General features: G+C 31.9%; 1 protein-coding gene and 1 long non-coding RNA gene across 7 annotated transcripts; one reads left to right on the top strand and one right to left on the bottom strand.

The window, feature by feature from the left end:
• Positions 1-1,704: 1,704 nt before the first annotated feature.
• On the bottom strand, positions 1,705-12,720 carry LOC115989651. Its single transcript, XR_004092026.1, has 3 exons — positions 12,385-12,720; positions 2,010-2,126; positions 1,705-1,794 (listed from the first exon to the last, which is right to left on the bottom strand). It is a non-coding gene; the product is annotated as an uncharacterized LOC115989651 (long non-coding RNA).
• On the top strand, positions 6,861-12,324 carry LOC115989649 (helicase sen1-like). Of its 6 annotated transcripts, none has more exons than XM_031113447.1 (8): positions 6,861-7,130; positions 7,724-8,260; positions 8,356-9,750; positions 9,835-10,159; positions 10,303-10,561; positions 10,666-10,872; positions 11,586-11,634; positions 11,975-12,324. In XM_031113447.1, exons 1-8 carry the CDS (start codon positions 7,020-7,022, stop codon positions 12,080-12,082), a joined length of 2,991 nt encoding a protein of 996 aa, XP_030969307.1. In that variant the 5' UTR covers positions 6,861-7,019; the 3' UTR covers positions 12,083-12,324. The 6 variants fall into 6 exon arrangements, with proteins under 6 accessions (XP_030969307.1, XP_030969310.1, XP_030969309.1 ...); XM_031113450.1 differs by having other exon boundaries at positions 11,967-12,060; XM_031113449.1 differs by having other exon boundaries at positions 11,586-11,662; positions 11,975-12,058.
• Positions 12,721-18,646: the final 5,926 nt, after the last annotated feature.

Raw genomic sequence — 18,646 nt, forward strand, 5'->3', positions numbered from 1 at the left:
CTACAAGTGCCTTAGCTTTCTCTGGTGCAAAGAACCGTGCTTGCACATAAGCCATAGATACTAGCTTACATCGCTGATGTGTGCATATGTGTGTACATACTATATAGACAATATATAAGTGCCAAGGTTCTACACAAGCATGATAATCATTGCAATTACATATAAAGATACAGAACGAGGTGACCCCTTCCCCAAGAGATCCATGGTTTTAAACTTCAAATTGTACCCGATCAACCTCGCTAATACAAAGAGGAGTCAAAAGTCGTGAGGCCTTGCATTTGAGATACAATTATTCTATCAAAGTCCCTTAAAAATATTTTAGTTGCGAATTAGGAAAATCCAACACTTCAAGAGTTGCTCTAAACTCCAAGTCCTCCCGGGTTAGTTCAAAAGAAGAGAGTTGAAAAAAATATAAAAAATAAAAAATCGAGTGGAATAGAAAATATATATGCATAGGCATGCTCATTACCTGTCAACATAAGCCATAATCACCTCAACTCTTTTACCATGACTCCATTAGATACTTGGAAAATAGTGAGCATGGATCCACAATTACATAACAAAAACAAACCATAACATTAATAAAGAAAGAAAAGAAAAGAATATATCCACAAAACTTAAAAAGCTGTAGTGCCTATTGTAGCTTGCTGGTATTACTTGTGCGATTGAGGTAGAATAATGCCCATATGAACATAGACACATACATGATTATATGTATATTGGCAGTGACAGAGCTAAGATTTCAGTTTAGGGGGAACAAGATTAAAAAATAATAAAAAAGAGCCTAAAATTATTAATCGATATTAATAATAAAATTATAAACAACAATAATTTTCATACAAAATCTATTAAAATTTAAATAATTGTAAAATAAATAAACAATTGTAAAACATTCCTGACGATCAATCATCAAAGTAAGAGATTAATCTATATACATCAAGTTCAGACATTTAATTTGATTCCTCAAAATAAATTGAGAAAATAAATTTCAACTTTTCTTTCTCTATTCTTCTAATTATTTAAATTTTGGATTTAGGATAAAAATCAAATTTTGAAACTATGAAAATGCAAGAAATGATGGAGAAATAAATAATGGATGTTTTACTGCTTTAGTGCCATACAAGATATTATTATTATTATTAATATTATTTGTGTAAAGTTTGAGTTCCACGCGGTTAAATTGAAATGAAAGGAAAGAAATTTGGATAAGTAAAAAGAAAAAGGATTGAAATTTGCCAAATTGGTCAAAAGTCTAAACAGGTTTGGTGGCAGTGGTATTTATTTTGTGTCAGGCTCATTGTTTAAAGTGAGAGGAGTTGTTTGAGTAATACTACAAAATCTCACAATATTTTTACAATAAATTAAAATATCAATATATCATTGGTCAAAATAAAAGTAAAATATATTTATTTTGAGATGCATCTCAACTAAAAATAAGAGTGTTGTGAAAATTTATTGCATTTTTAAACTTTCTCAAATAAAAATGTGTATTTTATTTATTTATTCCATATTAGGGGTATGGTTTGCTTTATAGAAAATATGAGGACTTTTTTTGGGGGGATTCGCCCGGGGGGGGGGGGGAGGTGCCCCCTGGTCCCCCTCTGGCTCCGCCCGTGTATATTGGTACATAAATATACATATACGTATTTTCAAAGACACTATTATAGATGCATACATACATATGTGCACGTACATTTCCATATTCATGCATATGCCAATAAATATTCATATACTCACCTGAATAAACATCCTCTCCGCATCTCCAACTTTACCGTTTTCTTTCAAAATGATTCCCTGCAGAAGAATAATACCAATAAAGTTTATATGCAAATCCAGTTCATTAGAATATACATGTCGTAGCTGGTATTGGCATATTTTAATGAGATATGCTGGTGTATTGGTAAAAAATAATTTTCATCATTAGTTCTAAATCAACCAACATTCCAAGCTATTTGGCAAGTACATTCATTACATAAATACGAGAGAGAGAGAGAGAGGATTAGAGGAACCTTAGCTAAGTAACCACGGAAGTGATCTGGGTGACTAGAGATGAGGCGGGCGTAAACAGATACGGCATCACTGATATGGCCCCAATCTGAATATGCTTAACCAAGAAGTAATTCAACCTGAAATAAATCTCATTGCAAAGAACACGATGGCAAAAGACAACCAAGAAAAAGAAGCCACTGAAAATCAGAGTTCATTTAAGAGAAAGCAATTAAAGGATATCTGATACTTAAAAACATTAAAAATAAAATAAAATTGTCAAAATTTTAAAATAAAAAACAGACATTATGGAACCTGAAAGATTCAGCTATCATCTTAATTTGGTGTATGTATTCTTGAGATTTTTTTCACAAGTACTCTTATATATATCATTACCCACGGAAAAAAGGATTTTTTTTTTTTTTAAAAAAAAAAAAAAAATTGAGGATACAACAAATACAAAGAGGAAAGGCATGTTTGAATATCTCATATAAAGGAGCTCTAGATTTATTTTCTAGATTAGGCATATTTTTACAAATTCATAATTATTTTTTAGTAATACTATAGTTAGTATATAACTCTTACAAATCTATATAATCTATATCTATATAATATATAAAAATTGAAGGGTAGTATTTATTATTGTTATACTTCTATTTAGCCACATTAGCATAGATTTTCAGTTCAGTTTGGTTCATTCAATCAACTTCGGTCTATGTTGGTCCACTTCGATCCATTTAGTCCTCTTCTTCAATCCATTCAGTCTACTTTGGTCAATTTTAGTCAATTTTGTACTAATTGGGCTATACATTAATTCTTTTTGTAGGTTGCCTTTTTTAGTTTTGAGCTCAAAAATTTTTATTTTCTTAATTTTTGGGTTGAAAAGTATGAAATTTTAGTTTATTAGGGCCATACTATTTAGTTTTTAGTTAAAAAATACCAACAAAATAGGCATTAGACTTTAGAGATGTGGTCGATAAAAAAAAATGATAAATATTCAAAAGATAACCTTAAAATTCAATTTCTAATAATATAGGCATTATATTTACATTTTGGAAAGAAAAAAAAATTCTAAAATTCTAAACTTATGTAATAATTTAAACTTAATGTAACATGTTATATGTGTTCTATGGAATAATGGTGTACATTTTTTTTTTCTTTTCCATCTATATAAAACAATATTATAATTATAATTTAAATCTTTTTATTACATTATATGTTCTATTACATAAAACTTATAAAAATTTAAAAATACTTTTAAATATAACATGTGCACTATTTAATTTTCGCGTGAGTTTGCCACTAACGACTAGTAATAATAAGAGGTAACTAACTTGCATACATTCTTTGGCCTTTGCACTGCATTCAATCATAAACTAGTTCTTACTTTTCCTTCGTAAAGGTAGGGGTGTCCAACTCAACCAGTGGCCCGACCCACCCGGTAAATCCGACCGGACCCGGACCGACCGCTGGCCGACCCGACTACTCCGGTGGTCGGTGGCAAGTTTTCTTCTCTAGAATCCAATTTGGGCAGTTCAATCTCGAATCTTCTCCCCAAAACCCGAAGAAACCCGAACCGACCGAGCTCTATAGCATTTTCCAGCGAGATTTTTTAGATTCGGTGAGATTTCAGCTAGATCCATGAAATCTCCACTGGATTTGGCGAGATCTCGTTGTTTACGTTCAGATCCAGCTACAATCTAATGGATTCTGCTCAAATAAGGCTCAGATCCGTTGAAAATATGATGGGTTTTGCTCAAATCCGATGAAACTTCGATGGCATTTGCTCAAATCCGACGACAATTTGGTGTATTTTCGCTCAGATCTCATGAGTTTTGCAAAATCAGGTGACTATTTGATGTTTTTTTGCTTAGATCTAGTGATTTTTGCACAAATCCTGCGAAGATCCAGTGAAAAATACAGTCGCCGTCAAAATGGAATCTCTGGCAGCATCATTGTCGGCTTCGACCGATTCGACCTGACCCGTTGGTGTTTGCGGTTGGCGGCGGGTTTTCTTGCTGGAAACCCGATGTCATCAGGTCGGTTCCAGGTTGGGCACAAACTCGACCCGGACCGACCGGTGGACACCCCTACGTAAAGGTTATATTCTCTAATATCATGCATTACTAGTACTTCTAATACCCCATTTTTCCCATATGCATTATGTGTTTGTTTGTTTGAACCCTTTATAACAGATTGTTTAACCTAATATATTAGCCAAGTGATTACTTAGGTTAATTATGAGATCTAAGTTAAACAATGAAAGATCATATCATGCACATCAGCTGAAAAATAAAGAACACAAACATATAATCACCCAAGAAATCCAATGAAATGAGCCGTTTCAAGGTAAAAACCTGGGGAAGATTTGACCTAACTATCCTCAAGGTAAATAAATCCACCAACAAAGAATTGAAGTTTTTACAATAAGATTTAACCCTAAATCTATTGCTATCTCTAGTAATAACTTACAGACACGATCACATGCAAGTTCCGAATCCATGTATTCTTCTCTCTTGGATTTGCAACACACAAGCTCCCATGCTTATGACTTTGAGATCTCACTTGTTGATCTTGCAGCAGCAACTAAATTCCACAAGCACTTGATTGTAGATCTTGTTCCGATAGATACTTATGGAGTTAGAAGATACAAAATCTCTCAGATCTCATAGGAGTAACTCACAAGTTTTCTAAGAGTCTTCAAAACGTAGTTAGGGTTTTCCTTTTATACTTAGGAATGTTGGATTGAAACCCTAAACGTTTTCGTGGGCTTGGGCTTGATTTAAAATTTTGCAAAAACTACTTTACTATGATTTTCGATTAGTTGAGCTTATTCTTCGATCGGTCGAGCTTCATTGAATTTCAATTTTTTTTTTTCTTGTAGCTTGAATGTTCTTAAGACTTGACTTGAATCACCTTGAGCAATGTCTAAGACCTATTCTAGACATGTTTTTTGTTCTTGGTTTGCCAACATAAACAAATTAGAAATCTAGACATTTAATCCTAAATATTTAGAACCTAACATTATGCAATTGACGAATCCTAAAATCTAAATCTTTTAGCCCACCTTGATTGATCATACGAAAACCTAATCTACGATTCAAAAAGTCATAAATCATTTTTTAAGTAATTAAGTATTTTATTGAATAAGATTAAACATAAATGAGTCTAAAGAGTTACAAAATGATATGTCTATAGCAGCATTTATAAAACGTGGTAAAAAAACTCTATAGCCTTTTTTAAAAATGATGGTATAGACTAGTCAGGCCTATTACCATGATGCAATGCCGACACTACAAAATGCGGCTATAGAAAATGCGGTTATAGCTCACCTTGAGCAACCTTGAGCAATGTCTAAGACCTATTCTAGACATGTTTTTTGTTCTTGGTTTGCCAACATAAACAAATTAGAAATCTAGACATTTAATCCTAAATATTTAGAACCTAACATTATGCAATTGACGAATCCTAAAATCTAAATCTTTTAGCCCACCTTGATTGATCATACGAAAACCTAATCTACGATTCAAAAAGTCATAAATCATTTTTTAAGTAATTAAGTATTTTATTGAATAAGATTAAACATAAATGAGTCTAAAGAGTTACAAAATGATATGTCTATAGCAGCATTTATAAAACGTGGTAAAAAAACTCTATAGCCTTTTTTAAAAATGATGGTATAGACTAGTCAGGCCTATTACCATGATGCAATGCCGACACTACAAAATGCGGCTATAGAAAATGCGGTTATAGCTCAAATAGACCTATACCTACATTTTTAGGAGCTACAACTGTGTTTTAAAAATGCACCTATAGACCTTTTTTTTGTAATGACAAAAGGAAAATGATTCTAAAAATCCAATTAAGTAATGATCTAGTAAACAATATTATCAATTGCATGTGTTCCTAAAATTTCCATTTCTTTATAAGTACGACAATTACATTCTTGCCTTAATGTCTACATCAAATATAACGGGACCAAATTTCAAATATATGAAGAATATATGCCTACTGGATTCCGCCAACCAAATAAAAGGTCGGTGATGTATTTTTGTTAACACCCATTGATTGAATGAAAAGCAAAGCTCCACAACTCAAATGCAACACTGCAATGGAACAAAAGATGCTCCACTGTCCCCACTATTGGGGCACATACAACAACATCCTACAAGCTTGTTTTCTCTATTAATTAGAAGGGCACTATTTGTTACACATGTGTAATAAGTTTTAGCCTAATTAAAATATCGCAATTGAGAAGACCTCTCCCCCATACTATCATCCATACAAAGAAAGAGACCTTGTAAGTCTCTGTCTCAGTCTTTTATTTTCAACATATAGTAAGTTTCTCTCTTTTGGGCAGGGTTTTTTTTTTTTTTGTGGTTATAAAAGGTTAACTAATTGGGTTGTTCATACAACTTTTTTTTTTAATAAATACGATAAAATTTGCAATCTATAGTGTTTACTTAGGTAATGACACAAACAGGTTCTTTTTGATATAGGTGTGTGTGTATATATATATATATATATATGCATTATATTGGATTTGTGTACTTAGGCTATGATGTGTGTGGGTATGTGGAAATGTGTATAACATATGCTAGTTACAAAATTTGGGACGTCCATACAAGAGTATTGCACTGTTGCATGGTAGTTGCATGTATGGATAGAGAATCGAATACCGTTTGTGCAAGGATTAAGGAAGAAGGCAGGAAGCAAAGTTAGTTTTGCATTCCCACTTGGGTAACTTTCATTTGACTTCAAGTCAATGTCTTCTATTACAACTTTTTCTATTTTTTCTTCTTTTCTAACGTTTTTCTTTTAATCATGTTGCGTACGTCCATATGCTTTCTGACCTTTACAAGGAAAATGTAATGGAAACTCTTATAAGCCAAAAGCATGTTAGGAATATCTCACTTTTTCTTCCAAGTTGGTTCCGTCGATGCTAAGCAAACCTTCATGATCTCTATTTTTAAAGGGTGTGTGACATTTTGGCCATTGACTGACTATACAGAAGAGAAGAAGGAACTGACAGAATGGAGAAGACTGCGGTGAAGAAGAAAGAAGTTCCAGGTCGACGCTTAGTAGATTTGGTACTCTCTTGGTCTATCGAAGATGTTCGCAATGAAGATCTTTACAAAAACCAGGTTTGTCCACCATAAAGCTCTCACCATCCTCCTCATTGCAAGAAATTAAGTTGTAACACATGCAGATTATAGAGCACTATCGATTTCATTAAAGTTTGTTTGTTAGCCAAATGTCAAAAAATATATGAATATCACATCTGACCAAATGGGGTATTAACCATAAATTTTTATTTTTATTTTTTTATATACCAATAGAAACTATGTTGTCAAGTTGGGGTAACATAAATTTCGCATTTTAGGTTAAGTCTGTTTGTTCATTTGTTTTTTCTTCTTTTTTTTCCCTCTTCTTTTCTTATATCTCTCATGCAACTATTGGGAAAACCTAGAACTTGTTATGATTAAATAGTGTATGACATCAAATACAGAGTTCCTATATTGTGATTTGATTTATCTGCATAGTTAGACCTGGCAGAAAATTTGATGATAATGTGGATGCGGTTACATATTATGTCTTTATGTTCCCATTTCCTAGCAGAGATATGGATCCTTGCAATTATGTTCAGATCATGTTGATCACACCCGTACATGTACTAAACTTTCCTCTCATGAAAATTGCAGTCCTAAGTCCTAACCCTGAAATGATTTACTAACAGGTGAGACAGATCCCACATAAATTTTCCTCAACAACAGAATACATGAATTCATTCACTTATCCACTTATTGAGGAAACACATGCTGACTTGTTATCAAGCATGTCAACACTGCATCTAGCGCCTAGTTGTGAAATATCGTCATTCAAACAAACCAAGGATTTTAAACCACCCAAAGACTTTTTTTACCTTGTTACACTTAAAAGTGTGAGTGGATTACAGAAGAATGGAGGATATGAACCTATGGTTGGAGACATCATTGCCTTGACAAATGTAAGACCAAAATACAATGATTTAGACAGACCCAACAGACTCTTTCTTGTTGCTTTTGTTCAAAAGGTGAAAGACGACAATATTCTTACAATATTAGCCTCAAAGCCCATCTTGGCTGTAGAACAAGAGAAGAAGAAGAGGGAAACTTTTTATGCTATTTGCCTGATAAACATGACCACAAATATCCGTATATGGAGAGCATTGAACTCTCAGCTGGAAGGAAAAAACTTAGATATCATTGGAAAAGTGCTGCAACCAAACTCTGCAGTAAGAATTTTAATCATAGTTTACTTTAGTGTTGCATATTAATGTTTTTGGAAATTATTCTCAGCAATTTTTTTTTTCTTTTTAACTTCTTGTAGGTAGCAAAAATTTGTACTTCGTGCAATTCTGAAAACAATTGCAGTACTACCTATGCAGATGTGAGGTCCAGAATCTGCTCCTCTGATTTAAATGACTCCCAGAAAGCTGCAGTTCTTAGCTGTTTGGAAACTAGGAAATGCAATCATCAGAATACTGTCAAACTAATATGGGGTCCTCCAGGAACTGGGAAAACCAAGACAGTTGGATCGTTACTGTTCTGTCTACTTAGAATGAAATGCAGAACTCTTACTTGTGCCCCGACGAATACTGCAGTTTTGGAAGTGACCCAGCGGCTTCTAAAGAATGTGACAGACTCACCTGAATATGATACTTATGGGCTTGGAGATATACTTTTATTTGGAAATGGGGAGCGGATGAAGATTGGTGATCGTCATGACCTTCTTGATGTATTCCTTGATAACCGAGTTACTATACTATATGAATGCCTTCTTTCATCAACAGGCTGGAAAGATACTTTACTATCAATGATTACTTTGCTCAACGAACCTAAACAACAATATCATTTTTACCTGAAAAATAGAAGAGTGGAAGACCTTGAGGAGAATATAAATGAAGGAAAATCTAAAAATAAAGAAATAGATAGGAATCAAGGGAAGGAGGCTGATGATCAATCCGCCAAAGACAAGAAGAGCAAGAAAAATCTGAAGAAAGTTATCACTCAAACCTTAAATGAAAACAAAAACAAGAAAAGACAGAAACAGAAGGTGCCTTCATGGAATGAAAAGGGCTTAGAGCATGAGGAAAAACAAAGGGAGGATAGTTCTTCCCAAGAAAAGAAAAATGAAGGACAGGTAGCCAATGAATGTGATAACCCTTTGACATTTGTGGAGTTCGTACAGAAGAGATTCAAATGCATTTCAAAACGTCTGACATTTTTTATGGAAAATTTATATACACACTTACCTACTTCTTTTATTTCTTTAGAAATGGTAAAGAAGATGATCAAAGCTCTTGATCTTCTCAAATCTCTTGAAACTTTGTTGGGTGCTGTTAGTGTTACTGATAAAGGGTTATTAGAGAGAGTCTTCAGAAAAAATGTAGGAAGCGGACTTGGTCACTTAAGGGAGTTGAGTATTGTGAAAAATGAGTGCCTTCTTATCCTCAGATCACTTCCTCAAAAATTCCATGTTCCAAATTTTGAAAGCGAGTATGCTATAAAAAAATTCTGCCTGCAAAATTCTTGTCTGATTTTCTGCACTGTATCAAGCTCTGCTAAAGTGCATGAAGTAAAGACTGATCTGGAACTACTGGTTATAGATGAAGCTGCTCAGCTTAAGGAATGTGAATCAACCATTCCTTTACAACTTCCTGGCCTCCGCCATGCTATTCTCATTGGGGATGAACGTCAACTGCCTGCGATGGTTCAAAGCAAGGTTTAAAGTTTTATTATTATTTTTCTGTCCTTGATTGTTTTTATGAATTATCAATGTAACATCCTTAAATTTTTTTATTACTAGATTTCTGAGGAAGCTGAAATTGGAAGAAGTTTGTTCCAGAGGCTGGTATTGATAGGACACAAGAAAGATCTTCTTAATGTCCAGCATAGGATGCATCCATCCATAAGCTTATTCCCAAATAGGATGTTCTATGAAAATCATATTTTGGATGGCCACAATGTCAAAAGAAGAAGCTACGAGAGGCATTTCCTTCAGGGGAAGATGTATGGCTCCTACTCTTTTATAAATGTAGCACATGGAAAAGAGGAATTCGATAACAGCCATAGTCTGAAAAATATGGCTGAGGCGGCTGTGGCATCTGAGATAGTTTCAAGCCTTTTCAAAGGTATGTCTAAAGTAGCAACTAATCCTAGTCTCAATTTTGGCAAAATGTTTTGCTAGGAAGTTTAGTTATGGTTAGCTTGATCATCAATAAGCTAATGTGTTCCATAAATCTCATATTTTTCATTTCTCCTTTCACTCCTAAAGAATCAGTTCGCACAAAGAAGAAGGTTAGAGTTGGTATCATCTCACCATACAAGGCTCAAGTTTTTGCAATTGGAGAGAAGGTGAAGAAGTACAATGCAGATTCTAATGATGACTTCTCCATTAGTGTTCGCTCTGTTGATGGGTTCCAGGGTGGTGAGGAGGATGTGATAATTATCTCTACTGTCAGATGTAATAAGAATGGAATAGTTGGTTTTCTTAAAAATCATCAAAGAACAAACGTGGCACTAACGCGTGCAAGGTAATAGATATTGTATAAAGTAGAGACTTCACTATGGTGCTGTGAAAACATGTTTTGAGGCTCTAGTGGTTTTTGCAATTAATAGGCATGGTCTCACTTTGCAGGTATTGCCTTTGGATATTGGGAAATGAAGCAACTTTAACTAAGAAGAACACTATTTGGAAGAAATTAGTCAATGATGCCATGAAACGGAAGTGTTTCTACAATTTCAATGAAGACAAGGGTTTGGCTGATCCTGTATTGTCCCTTTCAAAACCGTTAGCTTCACTCAGTCTGAGGGATGAGTCAGAATCATCATCTACAACTAATAGGTGAGTAACATCAGCAATTATCCAACTAATCAATTTGTCTACTTTAGAATAGCTCTAAAAGAAGAGCTTAGGGAAGGTTTTATTCACTTTAAATATGCACTTATTAGATTGTCAAATGGGGAGTTATCCATGTTGTTGCAGTATGGTATTAATTAAATACATCAACAGCATGTTCTGCTTTGCTTTAGATGACTAGTATGTTCTGCTTTGCAAAAATCATAATACTGCATATAATGTGACCCACATGCTTGAAGAAATCCCTACAGAGAACTTGAAATTATGTCCTGATATATGTTGTTTTCTTTCCTGTGACTTGGTATGTACCTTGGTCAAGGTGGAGGATGGTTTGCTCTTAGGTATTAGATGACTAATTTCTTTAGAAAAATTACATCTACCTTTCTTGAGATATAAGAAAATGCTAATGAAGTCCAAAGTTTTGAAAAAATGACTGTCCCCTCGTGTGATAACTAAGAAAAAAAATTTAAATTCATATTTTGGCCATGAGTTACACCCTAATTTTATGCATCAAATTGCCCTTGGTTAACAATAATATTCCTAATTTGTGACACAATCTGAACTCCCACCAGAATCATGATTCCTGCTGAACTCATTTCTCCTCTAACGTAACATTTGTAACCCCATGTCTATTTTGTAATCATGGTTTTTTTTCCCCCTTAGTTAGACTGTTTGCTTTTCCAATCGATGATTTTCAGAATTAATTCAAAGCACACAACTGGGAGAAGTGTTGTTACAGATAAATGGGTAAGAATTCTGCCTGATGACTAATCAGGCACGTTTACCTTCTTACTGGTGATAGAATTTGAGTATTTTAATTCTGAAGCTATCTTTATTTTTACCTGATATTGACTTGAGACAATTGTTCATATTAAAATTTGAACTAAAACAAAGGTTATACATTCATCACCAACCTGAAACGTTTCTAACATATTATACATGTTCTATCCATTTTAACTAGTCCTCAAATCCAAATGCAACCCTAGAGTATGCTAAAATCTATTAGCTGGTTTTGTGAACTTAATATGCGTGCTTTCTAAGACTCCCCCCATTGTTGACATGTCCACTGCAATTCCAAGACTTTCAGATAGTGGAGACCTCTAGAGAATCCACAAGAATGGTTTCGCAGGAGGAGAGGAGTTGCTGTGCACAAGAAAGACACAAAATGGCTTATGCAGTCTCTTACTTATTATGAGGTTTTTAGTTTGCAAAGATACATGTTATAATCAGTACACAAAACTCTAACTGGCAGTTGAGTAATTAAGTACACTTGTTTAAAGACAAATGCCTTTGAGAGGGCGGAAAAAACAAAACAAATTGTTCAAGCATAATGTAAAAATGGTGTGAATATATTCAGGAAGTTTCAGTTGGTTGTTATAATATCCAATCACAAATGGGAAATTGTGAAATTTGCTTTGTTGATGACTTTGATAAAAGATATGTATGTACGTACATTTCCATATTCATGCATAAGCCAATAAATATTCATATACTCACCTGAATAAACATCCTCTCTGCATCTCCAACTTTACCGTTTTCTTTCAAAATGATTCCCTGCAGAAGAATAATACCAATAAAATTTATATGCAAGTCCAATTCATCTCAAAAAATCTAAACTAGAAGCATACCATCAACCAGCAGGAATGAGAGGGAATCATAATTAATAAAGAACAATGACGCATAGTGAAGAACAATGTCAGTAACCAACTTGCATGCATTCTTAGGCCTGTACACTCCAATCTGAATATGCTTTACCAAGAAGTAATTCAACCTGAAATAAATCTCATTGCAAAGAACACAATGGCAAAAGACAACTAAGAAAAAGAAGCCACTGAAAATCAGATTTCATTTAAGAGAAAGCAATTAAAGGATATCTGATACTGAAAAACATTATAATTTTTAAAATTATAAACAGACATTAGGGAACCTGAAAGATTCAGCTATCATCTTAATTTGGTGTATGTATTCTTGAGATTTTTTTTCACATGTACTCTTATATATAACATTACCCAATGAAAAAAGGATTTTATTTTATTTTATTTTAAATTGAGGATACAACAAATACAACAGAGGAAAGGCATGTTTGAATATCTCATATAAAGGAGCTCTAGATTTATTTTCAAGATTGGGCATATTTGAAAAAATTCATAATTATTTTTAAGTAATACTATAGTTAGTATATAACTCTTACAAATCTATATTATCTATATTTATATAATATATAAAAACTAAAGCGAAGTATTTTTTATTATTATGCTTCTATTTAGCCACATTAGCATAGATTTTCAGTTCAGTTTGGTCCATTTAGTCAACTACGGTCTATGTCGGTCCACTTTAGTCTATTTAGTCATCTTCAATCCATTCAATCTACTTTGGTCAATTTTGGACTAATTGGGTCATACATTGATTCTTTTTGTAGGTTGCATTTTTTAGTTTTGAGCTCAAAATTTTTTTTCTTCTTAATTTTTGGGTTTAAAAGTACGAAATTTTAGTCTATTAGGGCCATACTCTTTAGTTTTTAATTAAAAAATACCAACAAAATAGGCATTAGACTTTAGAGATGTGACCCCTAAAAAAACAATAAAAATGATAAATATTCAAAAGATTACCTTAAAATTCAATTTTCTATAATATAGGCATTCTATTTACATTTTGGAAAGAAAAAATATTCTATAATTTTAAACTTATGTAATAATTTAAACTTAATGTAACATGTTATATGTGTTCCATGAAATAATGGTGTACATTTTTTTTTCTTCTCCATCTATATAAAACAATATTATAATTATAGTTTAAATATTTTTATTACATTATATGTTCTATTACATAAAATTTATAAAAATAAAAAATACTTTTAAATATAACATGTGCACTATTTAATTTTTGCGAGAGTTTGCAGCTAACGACTAGTAATAATAAAAGGTAACTTACATACACATTCTTTGGCCTTTGCACACCATTCAATCATAAACTAGTTCTTACTTTTCCACCGGGCATGCATGTTCCTTCGTAAAGGTTATATTCTCTAATATCATGCATTACTAGTGCTACTAATACCCCATTTCTTCCATATGCATTATGCAATCGACAAATCCTAAAATCTAAATCCTTTTAGCCCACCTTGATTGATCATATAAAAACCTAATCTATGATTCAAAAAGTCCTAAATCATTTTTTAAGTAATTAAGTATTTTATTGAATAAGACTAAACATAAATGAGTCTAAAGAGTTACAAAATGATATGTCTATAGCAGCATTTATAAACGCAGTAAAAAAAACTCTATAGCCGTGTTTTTAAAAATGCTGGTGTGGGAGGGTTTCTTGTCTCAGCCCCCAATTAGCAGGAATTGTCCGACATGTGGGAGGCGTCTCTCCCCAATGTGAGATTGAGCAAAACCGTGAGGCATAGCCAAAGCGGACAACTCCTGCTAATTGGGGGCCGAGACAAGAAACCCTCCCACAGTTTTCATTTGATAACTTATTTTGGATTTTAAACTTGGAAGTTGAAAAATATTTCCATATGTGTTGATAAATATTTTGTATTTGATTGCTAATTAAACATTTATTGAACTTTTTAGATACATTAGGTTAAAACTTAAATATATTTGTTTCATTAGTATAGACGTAACGATATATGACATGCAAATTGCATCATATGATACAAATCTTTGTTTTTTTATGGATAAATTCAAAATTTACGTGATTATTCAACATACAAAATTATTATCAATGTGTTTTTTGCTTTAAATCTGAAAATATGTAAGATTTTACAATCCGATCTTACGATCCATGATCCAACCTACCTTTCACGATCCTACGTAGGATCTCGATTTTGAAAACCTTGGTTAGATGATATATATATATACATATATATATATATATATATATATAATCCACTATTCAAATTAAGAATTCTTTGTTATTAGTTACTCTTTAAAGATATTATTAGCTATATAGATGATACTTTTGGTTTATGAGACAAGATTAACAAAACGATATTTTTATATAATTATATCTAGACAATATTGCAATGTTATGATGGATAAGTTGGTCTTATTTTACTATATAATCTAAGTAATCTTGTATCTTATGAATTTGAAGAGTTATATATTGCGGGATTTATTCATATGTTCATATGATGAAAAAAAAATTGTTTTTTCATTTTATTTTATTTTATATTTCCAATTTATGATATATGATTTATTGATTGTGAGAGATGTTGATCTATGTTGTGGAGAAAAATATACCCATAAGAGTTGATTCGCATACATATTTATAGCATACATGGTTATAAGTTAGTGTAATAGTTCTCACACTATAAAATAAAAGATAGCTTTTTTTTATTGCATTGTGTTTTTATACATATCTTACTATATATAATATCCCACTACAAAATATATTATGTTACACTACAAAAAACTTCTAATTTAAAACATTGTTTCAAATAACACATTGACTTTTAAAAAATAAACAATCTAATATATTAATTCAATAATAATAATAATAATAATAATAATAATAATTGAACATATGGAGGATGTGGTTGAATTTAAATGTTGAATAAAATAATATGAGAAGAAAAAAAAGTAAAAATAAAAGACATAACAATAAACACCAAATTAATTATCTCTAAATAAACACCAAATTATCCAAATCATGCTATATAATATAATAATATTACATTTTTATATACTATCTTTAGTTCTTTATAATGCAATATGATAAAATTTAACAATCAAAGTGAACCCAAAAAAAAAAAAAAACTTAAAACACAATTAAATCCCATCAACCTAAAGTAGAGTTCTAAAAAACACAAAAAGTTTATCAACCTAAAGTAGAGATGCAAAAAAAAAAAAATCCATCAAAAATTGAGAGAGAAATAAAATTTTTTGTGAAGAAAAATTATGCATATAATGGAAGAGAGAATGTCAAATTTATACTAAAAGGATAATAAAAAGAGGAAACAAAATAAAGGAAGATAAAGAGAAAGATGAAAAGTGATACTAAGATAGAGGGTAATGGGGAGATGAAAAGGTAAAGGGAATGAGAAAGGTTGGAGAAATTGTAAATGTTAAAAAAAATGAGTACAATTTTATTTATTTGAATTTAAATAATATATTATATGTTTAATTTTTTAAAATAAAAAATAAGAGAAAATGTAAATAATTTAATTATAGGGAGGATATGGCTAAGTTTAAATATTTAATAAAATAAGATGATAAGAAAAAAAAAGTAAAAATAAAAGATATAAAAATAAACACCAAATTACCCAAATAATGTTATGTAATAAAATAATATATATTATCTTTAATTTTTTATAACGCAATAGGATAGCATTTAACAATTAAAGAGAACAAAAAAAAAAAACTAAAAACACAAAACTAAACCGCATCAACCCAAAGTAGAGTTATAACGAACACAAAAAATTATCAACTTAAAGCAGAGATATAGGGGAAAAAAAAATTCCAAAAAATATTGTGAGAGAGAGAGAGAGAGGAAAAAAAATCTTTTTGTGAGAAAAAACTATACAAAGATTGGAAGAGAGAATGACAAATTTATAGTAAGATGGTGTGAATATGAAGAGACAAAATAAAGGAAGATGAAAAGAAAAATGAATAGTGATATTAAGATGAGAGTAGAGATAAAAAGGTAAAGGAGGAAAAGACAAAAGGAAAGATAAAGAGACAAAATAAAGGAAGATAAAGGGAAAAATGAATAGTGATATTAATGTTGAGGGTAGTGGAGAGATGAAAAGATAAAGGAATGAGAAAGGTTGGAGAAAATGTAATTATTAAAAAAAATGTAAAAAACACTTATAGGAAAATTTGAAAGAAAAAAGATAATGACGTAGATGTTGATGGGGCTCAACTAGAGTATAGTAACAATAAATACTATGTTTCAGTTTTTAGATGTATATAGAATATAGATTTCCACATGCCCACACACATCATGGCCTAGGTACACGCAAATCCAATATAATGCATATATATTAACATGTGTGTAATTAATTTGGCTAATAAAATGTTACTCACGAAAATAAGTGGAATTTTAATGTTGGAAAACACAAAAAAAAAAAAACAAAAAAACAAAAAAACAAAAATATCCATTATATTGTGTTTATTAGGAGTTGTATATATGAATATATATAAGACATATTCTAATGCTTTTTAGTCGAAATTTCACTTATAATTTTCTTGAAATGATATATAATAATTAGATAAACACTAAGTACATCTTAGGTGGTCAGTCCTAAAAGTTTCTTACTCTCAACTAAGAAATTTAGGTTCGAACTCCACCTATACCAAAAAGAACCTGTTTATGTTATTACCTTTTTTTTTTTTTTTTTTTTTTTTTTGAGAAAGTTTTAACTTTTTTTTTTTTTAACCTATGGCGTCCGTTCCTGATAATAACTCTTATTATCACATCAAGACACCAATCAGTTTTTGGTGTAGGCGGAGATTGAACCCCAGATCTCTTATTCAACTGTAGAGACTTTATCAGTTGAGCTAACTGGAACCCACCTGTATTATTACTTAAGTAAACGCTATAAATTGCAAATTTTATCGTATTTATTAAAAAAAGTTGTATGAACATCCCAATTAGTTAACCTTTTCTAACCAAAAAAAAAATTGCACAAAAGAGAGAAACTTAGGGCCTGTTTGGTGAGTGAGTTCAAACTCACATTTTCACATTTTAAATAACATTACACACATTTCCACACATTTTTTCGCTCACACGTATTTCAAAAAACTCCAAACAACAATTCTCAAACTACTCTACCAAACACCCCCTTACAATGTTGAAAATAAGATACTGAGATAGAGACTTACGAGGTCTCTTTCTTTGTATGGATGATAGTATGGGGGAGAGGTCTTCTCAATTGTGATATTTTAATTAGGCTAAAACTCATTACACGTGTAACAAACAGTGCCCTTCTTATGAAGAGAAAAAACAAGCTTGTAGGATGTTGTTGTACGTGCCTCACTACTGGGGAGACAATGGAGCATCTTTTGTTACATTGTAGTGTTGCATTTGAGTTGTGGAGCTTTTTTTTTTTTCATTCATTCAATGGGTGTTAACAAAAATACAACACCGACCTTTTATTTGGCTGGCGGAATCCAATAGGCATGTATTCTTCATATATTTGAAATTTGGTCTCGTTATATTTGATGTAGACATTAAGGCAAGAACTAATTATCGTACTTATAAATGAATGTTCAAAATGTGTGTAAAACACCCTCGAACGTTTAGATCCCAATTTACAAATTACCAATTCAAGTTTATTATCAAACAATGTATGTGCGGAATATGAAAATAAGCTAAAACAGAATTTATAAAACAATCTAAATCAAATAAAATCACAACCCAGCAGAAATTAAATAGTAAAGATTAAGGGAAGAGAGATGCAAACACAAAGACAACACAGCGATGTGTTATCGAAGAGGAAACCGAAGTCCTCGACGTAAAACCTATCCGCTGCCCTCTAAGCGGTTAATAATCCACTAAAGAATGAAGTTGAGATACATGAACAGCAGAAGACCCTCTAAGCCTAATCTACCCAGTGTACCTAAGCCCTCCAAACTTCTTGCTCCAACAAGGTTACGCCGAACCTTTGTCTTCTTTAGCTTATCGGATCCCGCTATAGCCCATAGTATCAACCAATATCAATTGGTCCCTTCCTAACTGCTTTCCAAGCACCAAATAACATTCTCACAGATATGGGTATGGTAAGAAAAGGATTTGGGTAATGTACCTCTCA

This window comes from Quercus lobata, chromosome 5 (assembly GCF_001633185.2).
Source record: "Quercus lobata isolate SW786 chromosome 5, ValleyOak3.0 Primary Assembly, whole genome shotgun sequence".
Classification (NCBI taxonomy): domain Eukaryota; kingdom Viridiplantae; phylum Streptophyta; class Magnoliopsida; order Fagales; family Fagaceae; genus Quercus; species Quercus lobata.

Excerpts from the sequence above, each read along its gene's own strand:
- LOC115989649 (XM_031113447.1), top strand. The coding sequence starts at position 7,020 with ATGGAGAAGACTGCGGTGAAGAAGAAAGAAGTTCCAGGTCGACGCTTA. Across the intron at positions 7,131-7,723 it reads AAGATCTTTACAAAAACCAG|GTGAGACAGATCCCACATAA; the intron begins GTTTGTCCACCA and ends ATTTACTAACAG. Across the intron at positions 11,635-11,974 it reads GTGTTGTTACAGATAAATGG|ATAGTGGAGACCTCTAGAGA; the intron begins GTAAGAATTCTG and ends CAAGACTTTCAG.